At 43.1% G+C, this 13,492-nt stretch overlaps 1 protein-coding gene across 1 annotated transcript in view; it reads right to left on the reverse strand.

Moving 5' to 3' along the window:
* Nucleotides 1-13,492, reverse strand: part of DNAI3 (dynein axonemal intermediate chain 3) — a 136,124-nt gene that overhangs the window by 27,799 nt on the left and 94,833 nt on the right. The window contains exon 16 of the mRNA XM_073593617.1: nucleotides 10,215-10,302. Within this exon, the coding sequence (XP_073449718.1) occupies nucleotides 10,215-10,302 (88 nt within the window). The remainder of the gene's footprint in view (nucleotides 1-10,214; nucleotides 10,303-13,492) is intronic.

Genomic DNA, 13,492 nt, shown 5'->3' on the forward strand with positions numbered 1-13,492 from the left:
CCTCTCAAAGAAATAAAGTATTGGGCTGATTTAAAGGGGACCTGTCAAGATGAGTTACAGCCAAGACTTCCATACAGAGCTGGAGGTTTCCATTGGCCTAATCTTAGAAGCCATATTAGGTATGTTACTGTATGGCACTAAAAAAAAAACAAAAAAAAAAACCACTGTTTCCAGGAGTTGGACAACGGCAACCATCCTTATGCCCTGTACACACAATCGGACTTTCCGACAACAAAACCATGGATTTTTGTTCGAAGGATGTTGGCTCCAACTTGTCTTGCATACACACGGTCACACAAATGTTGGCCAACAATTACGAACGTGGGAACCTGGTGACGTACAAGACGTACGACGAGCCGATAAAAAGGAAGTTCAATAGCCAGTGCGGCTCCTTCTGCTTGATTCCGAGCATGCGTGAACTTTTGTGCGTCATGCCCCGTACACACAGTCGGACATTGATCGGACATTCCGACAACAAAATCCATGGATTTTTTCCAACGGATGTTGGCTCAAACTTGTCTTGCATACACACGGTCACACAAAGTTGTCGGAAAATCCGATCGTTCTGAACGCGGTGACGTAAAACACGTACGTCGGGACTATAAACGGGGCAGTAGCCAATAGCTTTTGTCTCTTAATTTATTCTGAGCATGCGTGGCACTTTGTGCGTCGGATTTGTGTACACACGATCGGAATTTCTGACAACGGATTTTGTTGTCGGAAAATTGTATAGCCTGCTCTCAAACTTTGTGTGTCGGAAATTCCTATGGAAAATGTGTGATGGAGCCCACACACGGTCGGAATTTCCGAAAACAAGGTCCTATCACACATTTTCCATCGGACAATCCTATTGTGTGTACGGGGCATCAGACTTGTGTACACACGATCGGAAATTCCGACAACAAAGTTTTGTTAGCGGAAAATTTGAGAACCAGCTAGCCAACGTTTGTTGGCGGAAAGTCCGCCAACAAATGTTCGTTGGTGCGTACACACGGTCGGACTTTCAGCCAACAAGCTCACATCCAACATTTGTTGTGGGAAAATCCAATCGTGTGTACGGGGCATTACAGTTGTCCCCAATCTGCGCATTCTTTATTTTCCCAGGTATATTAGCTCTGGCTCACACTGGTGCGGCTTTGAAATCGCTCTACTTCAGCCCGATTTCAAAGCTGCAAATCAGTGTGATTTGCACCTCCAGTTTCATTGCAGCTTGCGACTTCACTTAACAGAAGTCTATGCAAGTTGCAAGGAAATTGGCAACAAGTAGTGCAGGAACCGTTCTCAAAGTTGCTGCGACAAGAGTCGTGGCAATTTGAGCGGTTCCATTACCGACAATGGGGTGCGACTTGTCATGCGATTTGGAACTGTCAAATCCCATGACAAACCGCACAGGGGCTTTTAAAGCTGAGCTCAAGGCAAACAAAAAAATACACAAATTAAGGGTAAGTTCATTTAAATAAAAATAAAAAAATAAAAGCACAGTTTAAAAAAATAAAATGTGCATTTATTATTATTATTGTTGCTTTTTTTTTTTTTTTCTAGGAGCCTGCAGAGCATTGCACTTGTGATCAGCAGATTGCAGGTGCAATGTCAGGCTGTAGTAGACACTAAGTACAATTAAACTGCAGGAAGTGTCAACTACTAGAGCTCTCACCAGCGGTCTCAGAGTTCATTGAGAACTACAAACCATCTGCAGTGGTGGAAGACAAGACTTGTAGTTCATTCAAAGATCTGTGTAAATAAATGATGTGGCTGTGTGGGCGGAGCTGCAATGTTTTTAAGTTGTGACAGTAGGTGCAGGAAGAGGGACCACTGCTTGCTGCCGGGGGAGTAATATATTACATTCTAAATAGGGGTGTAACATGTAACATGTTACTAATGGTGAACTTAGCCTTTAATGGACCTCTGCATTCTTAAATACATCATCAAATGCATGTGTTGTTAATGCAATCAATGTAAGTATCTGAATTATGACTTGGTAGTCTTGGGAGGAGAGAGCAGAGTGACAGGGAGAGGAGATGACTATGGGAGGCACAAGTGGTATGAGTGTTGATAAACTGCAGTGGAGAGAAATTAGATACCTCCCTACCAGGCATGACTATGTTATGTGGCACAACTGTGTAAATCTCAGGACTGGATGGACAGAAAACCAAATCCTCTGGCAGATAAAACAGCTCCCATATGCAGTAAGTGTGCGAACAATAAAAGAACAATGGAAACTTGTGCTTCAGAGTTTCCAGGTAACGTAGGGTAAATGAAGGATTATAATCCCAATAGCATCCTAAAATACATTGGTCATGTAGCCCCTTAGTTCATCTGGACAGGAAAGGTCCATATATTGAAAAGAACATAAGAACACAGAGAAGAGTGCAAGGCGACCTTAATGTCATAAACAGTTGAATGGGATAATAATAAAATGCACACACAAGCATGTAGGAGTGGAGCAGCTTGTCACAAGCCAATGTAGGAGTTCTGAGAAGCCGCTGTGCCAAGTGGAGAGGCTGTATGGAAAGGGAAGCCCATCCTGGATTCCTGCAAGAAAGCAAAGCCTAAGGCCGCGTACACACGATCGGATTTTCCAATGGGAATTGTGTGATGACAGGCTGTTGACGGAAAATCCGACCGTTCGTACGCTCCATCGAACAATTGTTGTTGGATTTTCCGCAAACAAATGTTGGATGTCAAGTTTTAAAAATTTTCCGCGGACAAATGTCTGTTGTTGGATTTTCTGAGCGTGTGTACACAAGTCCATGGGACAAAAGTACAAAGTACAAACACGCATGCTCGGAAGCAAGGATGAGCCAGAAGCGGTCAGTCTTGTATACCAGCGTTTGTAATGGAGAATTAACATTCGTGACGTGGCAAATTATGAAATCTAGAAATGCAGCGCACAATTCTCTTCTTCTTTAATGGGATAATAATGAAGCTGCTTTGCTGGTGATACTGATGGAGTTCTGCCAAACATATTTTCAAAGGCTTTTTTTTTCTAGTGATATCAAGTATAATATTATTGTGCTTGTTTTTTTCTGTTATTTGGGCAAGTTACCACAACACCATTATCCCGTAGTTTTTAAGATCAAAGATACAACTATGTTGGTGTCCCTTGTCAATTTTACATTGTATATTTTAAAATGTAACTGCCTACTCCCAAACTGTCATCTGAAGTAAAACACAAGACAAGTTCCTGGGCAACGCCCTTCGGACAAAAGTCCGATGTTTTGTCTGCGGAAAATCCGATCGTGTGTACGAGGCTTTAGTCCCACCAGTGTGAACCATTTCCGGGCCACAAGATGCTGAAGGCTACACTATACCTTCAGCACCTGGCGAGTTAAAGGGTCTGCTTTCTTGCAAGAATCCAGGACAGCTTCTCTTCCCACACAACCTCTGTGTTGGCAACAGATTGCTGTTAGAACCACTGCTATATATTTGGGAGAACATTTCAGTTTTATCCTATTTAAGGCCTGGTTTACATCTATGCATTTTTTAGTGAATTTTCAGTTTTGCAGAAACACACTACAGTACTTTTAACATGGTTTTCTATGGATGTTCACATCTGTGCATTTTATAGAAAGGGTCAGGGTTTTATTTCTGTTTTTCGGTTCCATAGACTTCAATGGTTTAAAGATATGTTTTGAAAAAATGCAAAATGCACCTGCAACATGCAAACTGCAATCTGCCTTAAGCCGCGTACACACGAGCGGAATGTCCGACAGAAAAAGTCAGACGGAAGCTTTTCATCTTATATTCCGATTGTGTGTATGCCTCATCTGACTTTTTTTTTCGAAAATTCTGACGGACCTAGAAATAAAACATGTCCTAAATATTTCCAACGGAACCAATTCCTATCAGGAAAACCGCTCGTCTGTATACTGTTCCGACGGACCAAAAACGACGCATGCTCTGAAGCAAGTACGAGACGGAAGCTATTGGCTACTGGCTATTGAACTTCCTTTTTCTAGTCCCGTTGTACGTGTTGTACGTCACCACGTTCTGGACGGTCGGACTTTGGTGTGACCGTGTGTAGGCAAGACCGCTTGAGCAGAATTCCGTCGGAGAAACCTTCGGAGTTTATTCCAACGGCAAAACCAGTCGTGTGTACATGAGTTCATGAGTTTTAATGCTGGTGACCAGGCAATGTAAAAGCAGCAGCGCATCGTTGAGATCTGGAAGTATGTTCCCATTGTTAGACCAACAGCATCATGCAATGCATCCAAGCCTGATCTGCAAGACCTGCTGGCCCTCCCTTTCCTAGTATAAAAGATCTGCTTTGCAGGAGTTGTGCTTTACAGAAAGCTAACAATCCTGATTAAATTATCTTTGCACTTCCACTTTTTCAATTTTTCTAGCTTGCAGCCAATTTATACACCAGTCTTTTTCAACCAGGGTGCCCAGGCACCATGGGGTACCTTGAGGTTTCTTCAGCGGTGCCTTGGCAAAATGGCTAAAAATTGCACAAAAATGTATACTAGCCGGCAGGTGGATCAAGCCTACCTCTTAGTTACACAAATCCACTAGGGGTGAGCCGAACACCCCCCTGGTACGGTTCGAACAAGAACATACCGAACAGGCAAAAAATTTGGAAGAACACACGAACGCCATTAAAGTCTATGGGACACTAACATGAAAAATCAAAAGCCTCCCGCCGACTGACTTATATAGCTGAGGGCGGGGCCATCTGTTAACGTAAACGGGTGACCCGTCCCTCTGATGCCACGGAGAACCCCCTGTGGCTTCAGAGGGGGCAGGGTCACTGGGTGGTCCCGCCCTCAGCTATATAAGAACTGTCACAGAGAAGAAGCGTCAGTCAGCGGGAGCCTCCCATGGAGGCGGAACTGTTGCGGCTTTTTTTCTTTTTTGGTCCGTCGGGTGGCGTGAATTTACATCGTGGGACACTTTTTTTTAAATTTTTGAATAAAGGACTTGTCCCAAGCTGTCACTTGTCTTTTTTACCATTTTTGAAACTTTTATTTGTGAAATGGTAATGGTACCCCATTACCAATTCACATAGGGGGGAGGCCTGGATCTGGGGGTCCCTTTGTTAAAGGGGGCTTCCAGATTCTGATAAGCCCCCTGCCCACATACCCCCGCAACCACTGGGCAAGGGTTGTGAGGACGAGGCCCTTCTCCCCATCAACATGGGGACAAGGTGCTTTGGGGTCAGACCCCAAAGCACCCCCCCCATGCTGAGGGCATGTGTCCTGGTACGGTTTAGGGGGGGAGGGGCGCTCTCTCGTTCCCCGCTCTTTTCCTGCGGCCTGCCAGGTTATGTGCTTGGATAAGGGTCTGGTATGGATTTTGGGGAGGACCCCTACGCCATTTTTTTTTAATTTGGCGCAGGGTTCCCCTTAATTTACATATCAGACTTGAAGGGCCTGGTATTGATTTTAGGGGGACCCCCACACAATTTTTTAAAAAATTTTGGTTCGGGGTTCCCCTTAATATTCATAGCAGACCCAAAGGGCCTGGTAATGGACTGGGGGGGAAACCCATGCTCTTTTTTACAATGAGTTTTATCTATATTGCCGAGACCCGACAATTCATTACAGCCGCAATCAGTTTTATAGGACAATTTTTCTTTTAGAAATGTCATTTTGCTGTGGTACTGTTCTAAACACGGGAAAAATGTGCCACTTTACAGGCATATTATAGACACCCCCAGGCACGATATTTAAAGGAATATTTAATTTTTATTGTTTCACTTTAAGCATTAAAAAAATCACTGCTCCCAAAAAAACGACCGTTTAAAAAAAAAATGATTTGCATTGAAACATGTCACCTGGGGCAGGACCAAGGTCCCCAAACACTTTATGACAATAACTTGCATATTAGGCTTTAAAATGGGCACTTTTGATTTTTCATGTTAGTGTCCCATAGACTTTAACGGTGTTCCGGTGGCTTTCAGATTTGCCGCAAACAATATGCTTACTTACGTTTGACTCGAACATTGGGCTCATCCCTAAAATCCACAGGTTTTCATTATGCACCTTTTCAACCTTCCATCCACCAGCGTCCTAACAACCAGTGATGTCATCAGAGTTGATAGGAAGGGTGTTGATCATCCTGCACAGCATCCTTGTTTGACCCTCCCCTGCCCCTCTCCATCAGCACTGGAGTCACATTAGCTGAGTGATGGAGAGAAACTGAGGGAGAAGAGAAACATTGGCATACTAGTCAGTACCAGTGTGCAAAAGTGTATTTGCTTTGGAAGAATAAATCACCTCTAAATGTTGGGTGTCTTACATATGTGTCGATGCTGCCGGGGACTTTATGGACTAATTTCTACTATATTTTTATATATTCAATTTTCATTATATGTTCATATGAACTCTGTTTTTTATTGTTTTACAAAATGTAAGTGTTTATGCACTGCATACTCAGTATTGGTTTCATGATATTTGTGGTATCATCAGAATATTTATATATTTTCACTATGTATGCACTTTAGTGTGTTTAGTTTTAAGCGCTGCACAGTTGATTGTATAAAATAAATACTCCAGTGTTGATTGTTATTAACCAAGATAACTTGATTCTAGGTGCTCTTCCTTCCAACTTCATAGGCACAAACATAAACACTCATAACGAAGACTACTCAGCAACTGGATCAACATACAAAAGAAATACTGCGCATTTGCATAAAATCATACATATAAATTGGTATAGATCAAACCATTACAGTGTAAAATATCCAGCAGCACCACTAAAAGTGAGATATATTCACAATAAATAGCATATACAAAAACAGTGATGTGCTAAACATAAATTATGCTCATAAAGTGTTGATACATGGAAAAAGTCCAACTGTAGAAAACTAAAAAAAAACACAGATCCGTGAAATTGCAGATGAATCCAAAAGACCCTCCACCACGTGCATTTACCATCACCACAAGCAATATGGACTCTTACCAGAGAGCCTGGACCCTTTATTATGAAGGGTCAAACAGGCTTGATGTAATAATATTTTGCAGGGGTCATCAGCTAGAGATGTGTCCTCAGATCAAATTGAGAGCATTCAATAATGAAGGAAATGAGGGGCTGGGGAGGAAGTCACTTAAGGTGACCATAGATACATGGAAGTTCAGCAGGGAAATGTGACCGATCCCTGCTGAACCAGCATAAAATGGATATTGGAGATGGAAAATGTCTTATAGCCCTCTGGGAGCCAATTGGTGAGATTTCTGCATCAAGTTCTCAAAACTGCACACCTTTTGTGGCCTTCATGAGGGCTCCCTTCTGTCTTTTTTATTTTTACTTTTTTTTAAATGTATTTTATCTTATGAAATATGTAACAAGAGGAACACACAAAAGTCTGGGAACACCCAAAACTCCCAGGTGGACATAAAAAGAGTTGGGAATTATGTCAGGGAAATTTTGGAACCTATAAGACAGGGGCTAACTCATCCCAGCATGATCTACCTATAGTTAAACATATCACCTTTGGCCAGACCTACTTTTAAATAGGTTCAGTCAATGCATTATTTGCCTTTCATCAGCTGTAGCACTTGAGTCTATTATTGAAAGAATGAGTGTCAACCCTGCATGATGAACAACTATAGCAATTGCAAAGGGCAGGTCATGCTGAGACTAGTAGTTTTCCAATAAAAGTCACAGTTTCCCTATTTCTGAATTCTACAAATGGCTTGTTTCTTGAGTATGAAAGATTTAAGAATGTTTACTGTATAACTTATCCGCTTTTAATGATTTCCTTTTTAACAGAGAATTGCATCAGTGCTGTGGCTGAGGGACATTACAGGTTACGTATTTGTCTGTATTATGTTTTGGACACGTTATCCAGTTTTATAGTGTTTCCTGTGAAGACAGCCAGCATTAGGTCATTAAAGCGGGTTGATTATAGGCATGGACAGAAGCGGTGAGTTCCTGTATTCTGATATCTTGAGGACAGAAGACCTAATGGCAGCATGACGGAAATAGATTCAGGAAGGGATGATGTGTGCCAAAGGAAGCCTTGGCAGCGGCTCTAGAATAATGGAGCTTGGCTGTGAAACACTGCCTGTACTGAGGCATGTCTCTCCATAAAAGTGATCTCTGTAGAGATGCCATGAATGGTTTCCATTTATAAGCCTATTTTTTAATGGTATACTTATTCGCCCCCTCTCAAGCCCGAAAACGAACCTGTGGATTTGTCCAATACATTTAACGGGCCTCAGGAATGTAGAGTTGGCACCTCCATTGAACCAGAGCTTGCATGGTTATGCTCTGCCTCCAAAGTCTTGGAACTCCACTACCCTATTGCAGGAGCCTCCAAACTACGGCCCACATCCAGCCCACTACAAGATTTTTTTTGGCCCCAGATAAGGTCAGCGTCATTTCCTCAATGTGCACAGAATGAGGATCAAGGTCAGCAGAGGCTGCCTATAATCTATCCTTCAACCCTCTACAACCCACACCCAGACCCTGTAAGGGGGGCTCTGATGGGGAACCTAATGTAAGGGTGGGATCTGATAGGGACCCTGATGTAAGGAGACACTGATGGGGAACCTAATGTAAGGGTGGGATCTGATAGGGACCCTGATGTAAGAGGGGCTCTGATGGGGAACCTAATGTAAGGGTGGGATCTGATAGGGACCCTGATGTAAGGAGACACTAATGGGGAACCTAATGTAAGGGTGGTATCTGATAGGGACCCTGATGTAAGGGGGACTCTGATAGGGATCCTGATGTAAAAGGGAATCTAATGGGGGCCCTGATGTAAGGGGGCCCCCTGATGTAAAAGGGAATCTAATGGGGACCCTGATGTTTAGGGGGGACTCTGATGGGGACCATGGTGGAATTTAATGGGGACATTGGTGTAAAGGGGTACTCTGATGGGACCCTGATGTAAAAGGGAATCCAATGGGGACTCCTGCTCTCGTGGTTAGTGAGGCTGTCATTCACATTTGGCGGCCAACAGCAATATGCAGAAGGTGAGAGGGGACTGTGTATTTAGAACTCTAACTGAACGACTGCCCAGGTAAGGGTCTCAGAAAGTATCAAAGACATTGGGTCAGCATGGCAATCAGACAACCAGCATTTTTATAAGGAGACATCTGAGATCAACATTTTAAGAAGGCACCTGTGAGGAGATGCGCCTTTAAGGCTCTCTCCTAATAGTCCGCAATGGTGTATTAAGTCTCTGACGGAGTTCCACAAATTTGAGGATGGCCATGTGTGGGCCCAATTTGGGATAAAGTACCTACATCATATGTATCAGGAAGGTAAGTACGCACTTTTGATCAACTGAAGGACCAGTTAGGGATACCCAGGACCTGGCGCTTTAGATATGCTCAAATGCATCATGTGGCAGTAGCGCAGTTTGGGGACGGGGAGGTCCGGGTTCAAAATACCTCTTTGGAAACTACTCTATTAAACCCTGATCCAGCTGAGAGGGTTTCTAGGTATTACCTGGCGGTGGGACCTGGGGATCATGGGTTGATAGGTAGGGCAAGATCTAGATGGATAGCCTTTGCATCGGAGTTGTCGGATGAGCTGTGGCAGGAGGTCCTTGATACTTATCTTACTACAAGTATATCTTCGATGGATAGGATGATTCAGCTTAGGTACCTCCATCAGATGTACTATATGCTGGTTAGACTGTTCCGTGTAAGAGAGACTCTACGACTTGTCACAAATGCCTGGGGGCTGAAGGGACTTTTCTCCATATGGTATGGAAATGTCCCAAGATCAGGCCTCTATAGTCTATGGTGACTGAATTTATAGCTGACAAATTTGATCTTCCTAATATATGCTCCCCCTTGCGATGCCTCTTGGGTATTTTTGAACAAGACGAGTTGGATGTGTATACCAAATTATTTCTTAGGATTCTCTATTTTGGTTTACGAAAGCTCATCGCAAGGAGGTGGATATATACGGAAAAACTGACGTTAGGGATGTGGATGAAGGTAATAAATACTGACATTCTTTTGTATCGTATGACGTATGAGGCGCTGGGTTCTCCCAAGAAGTTTAGGAAGATGGGGTTTCGGTGGGTTTACTTGAAAGATACGCTGGAGGGGTAAGTGGATCCATGAAATGGTAAAGGCGGGGAGAAGATGCTGGATGATAAATGTGTTTTTTTAAGCCTGAAACTGAAGTTAGGGTAAAAGTGTACATGATGGGGTCCTGATGTATTATACCCCATGTGCAATTGCTCATGGTTTTTATGTATATAGTTTGACCAAAAAAAAAAAGAAGGCAACTGTGAACTTGTCATATGTTACCTGATGTCCTCAAGTGGTGATGCTCATCTCTCAGGCTGACCTTTACAGGGCTGAATTCTCCTCCTGTTTCGATCTTAGGAATTGATGTCTAGAAAGATAGATATAGAAATCACTAGCTCTTTGTATACACTGAATAAACCTCAATAAATGTGCACATCTCCTGGAAATGGCTGTCTCTGGGCATATGTGACAGGAGGACTAGATTCAATAGTTCTGGCATCCTGTACGTATGTGCAGATGGTATGGTTCAGGGTCTGTGAAGATGCACAGGAAACAGGACTATAAGAGCACTGACATTCCTCCCGTCCAGAGGAAAGCTGGCCTCCTCCCACTCATATCTTTCCCTAGTGATCTGTTTTATCCCTGCTTACCTTACTGTACATTCCATCATGACACCAGATTACCTTACTGTACATTCCATCATGACACCAGATTACCTTACTGTACATTCCATCATAAAACCAGAAACATAATGTATTTGTATTTATAAAGGATTTTTTTATTGAAAGAGTCACAGTCCTCAGACTGTATAAACAGCGACTTCCGATATTTATACGGAACTGTTTATCTTTATCCTAAGTCCGCTCTAAAAGAGAAATGTTGGATGACAGACGTCTGCTTCCATCTGGCTCCTCTCTACAGCCTTCACATAGCTCGGAGCGCTTTAAAGTATATGTGAACCCTCACCTTGTAAAACAACCCATTTAGTTTAAAATAAAAATGAAAAGGTAAAACATTTGTGTATACATATAAAAACAACATTATAAATACCTTTGTTTCCCCTTTTGATAAGTAATCACATACTCTGTTCTCAGCTGCATAAAAGGAGCTTAGAGAGCTATGGGAAGAGAAGCAGCAGTGCACTGGTCTTCCCAGTGAATGACTGCAGGGTGTCAGTTCCGAGTTCCCAGCACTGCTAGAAAACTGACCATGCTGCACTCTCATGCCTAGTGTGGTCAATTTTATAATAAGAAAGCAAAGGGACTGGCAGGAACACCAGGGATTTTATACAAAGGAAGCAATACAAAGAGAACAGAATATTTTTTTCATACATAGTAGAATAGGCACATATCGGGAATTTGAAATTTTGGGTTGACATACACTAGATTACCAAAAGCATTAGGATGCTTGCCTTTACACACACATGAACTTTAATGGCATCCCAGTCTTAGTCCGTAGAGTTCAATATTGAGTTGGCCCACCCTTTGCAGCTATAACAGCTTCAACTCTTCTGGGAAGGCTGTCCACAAGGTTTAGGAGTGTGTCTATGGGAATGTTTGACCATTCTTCCAGAAGTGCATTTGTGAGGTCAGGCACTGACGTGGATGAGAAGGCCTGGCTCGAAGTCTCCACTCTAATTTGTCCCAAAGGTGTTCTATCGGGTTCGGGTCATGACTGTGCAGGCCAGTCAAGTTCCTCCTCCACCCCAAACTCGCTCATCCATATCTTTATGGACCTTGATTTGTGCACTGGTGTGCAGTCATGTTGGAACAGTAAGGGGCCATCCCCAAACTGTTCCCACAAAGTTGGGAGCATGAAATTGTCCAAAATGTCTTGGTATTCTCACGCCTTAAGAGTTCCCTTCACTGGAACTAAGGGGCCAAGTGGTGTAGTGGTTAGCACTTTCACCCAGCAGCAATAGGGTTGCTGGTTCAAATCCCAACCACAACACCATCTGCCTGGAGTTTGCATGTTCTCCCTGTGCCTGCGTGGGTTTCCTCCCACACTCCAAAGACATGCTAGTAGGTTAATCAGATCCTGTCTATAAAAGAAAAAAATTTGCCCTAGTATGTGTATGTGTTTGTAAGCACATCAGGACCCTACGGGGTAAATGACCGCACCATGCCAAGATGCAACTCAACTCAAGCCCAACCCCTGAAAAACAACCCCACACCATAACCCCCTTCCACCAAATGATTTGGACCAGTGCACAAAGCCAGGTCTATAAAGACATGGATGAGCGCGTTTTGGAGGAACTTGCCTGGCCTGCACCTCAACCTGATAGAACACCTTTGGAATTAATTAAATCGGAGACTGCGAGCCAGGCCTTCTCATCCAACATCAGTGCCTGACCTCACAAATGTGCTTCTGGAAGAATGGACAAACATTCCCATAGACACACTCCTAAACCTTGTGGACAGCCATCCCAGAAGAGTTGAAGCTGTTATCGCTGCAAAGGGTGGGCCAACTCAATATTGAACCCTACGGACTAAGACTGGGATGCCATTAAAGTTCATATGTGTGTAAAGGCAGGTGTCCCAATACTTTTGGTAATATAGTGCAGGCTCTGATTTCTTCTCATTAATGTCAGTCTTACCTTGCTCCTTTAAATACAAGTCCATGGGTCAGGCCTGACCTGAATGAGAACAGCACAGTCTATCTATCATGCTGTCCCTGTAGAGGGTGATTGTTCATACAATCATAATCTTACACTCTGCCCAACTCTTTTAAGCCTGAGCCTACAAGTTTATGTGAATAGACAGGGCAGGATAGCAGAGAGGAAGAAGATGGTGCCAGCTCAGTGGGAGAGGGAGGCACTTTCATAATCAGAACAGGTTTCCTAACCTGTTTAATTGCTAGCTTGCGCCAACAGAGGACGGCCATTTTCACAAGTACCCAAAGATAAGAGAACATATCATCTGGTCAAAACTCACCAAATAAAACCAAATGTCTAATGTCTATGGGTACATTTGGGCTAGTTAAACTTATTTTAAAGTGAACTTGAGCTGGCCAGTGTTGAAGAATACAACAAATGTGAAGTGCAGGCACCATATGTGTATTGGCCTCCAAACTAACCTCTGTGAAGCTTCCTTGACAAAAATTGGTGGTATCCAATCAAAACATGTTGGTACTGGCAGGAGGTGACAGCGCCAGTACAGGGGCATTGTTGTAGAGTGTGCACTGTTATGTTTAGTTACTTACAGTTGTTGTGCTATCACAGAGACACAGGCTTGGTGTCAAGGGCTGGGTCTCAGCCTGTTTGTGTTAAATTGATTAGCGCTCCTCTTTCCTAGCTCTGTTCCTATTGAATCAGGCACACATGTTTGCACTGCATTAGCAACATTGAAGCAACACAGTTACTTTATAGAGTGAGGGTCTTGTCTTATTGTTACAAATGTTATTTATTCCTCTTATGTTCATCTTTGCACTAAGGATTTGTGTGTGAGCGCTGCAGGAATTGTTTATAATCTCTGTAGAACCCCTTGGATCGTTGGCCAAGGATGCATACAAGGCCAATGACGGGAGACCAATGGGAGGAAATTCTTTTGTGTGTGACC

Source organism: Aquarana catesbeiana, linkage group LG07 (assembly GCF_042186555.1).
Source record: "Aquarana catesbeiana isolate 2022-GZ linkage group LG07, ASM4218655v1, whole genome shotgun sequence".
NCBI lineage: Eukaryota > Metazoa > Chordata > Amphibia > Anura > Ranidae > Aquarana > Aquarana catesbeiana.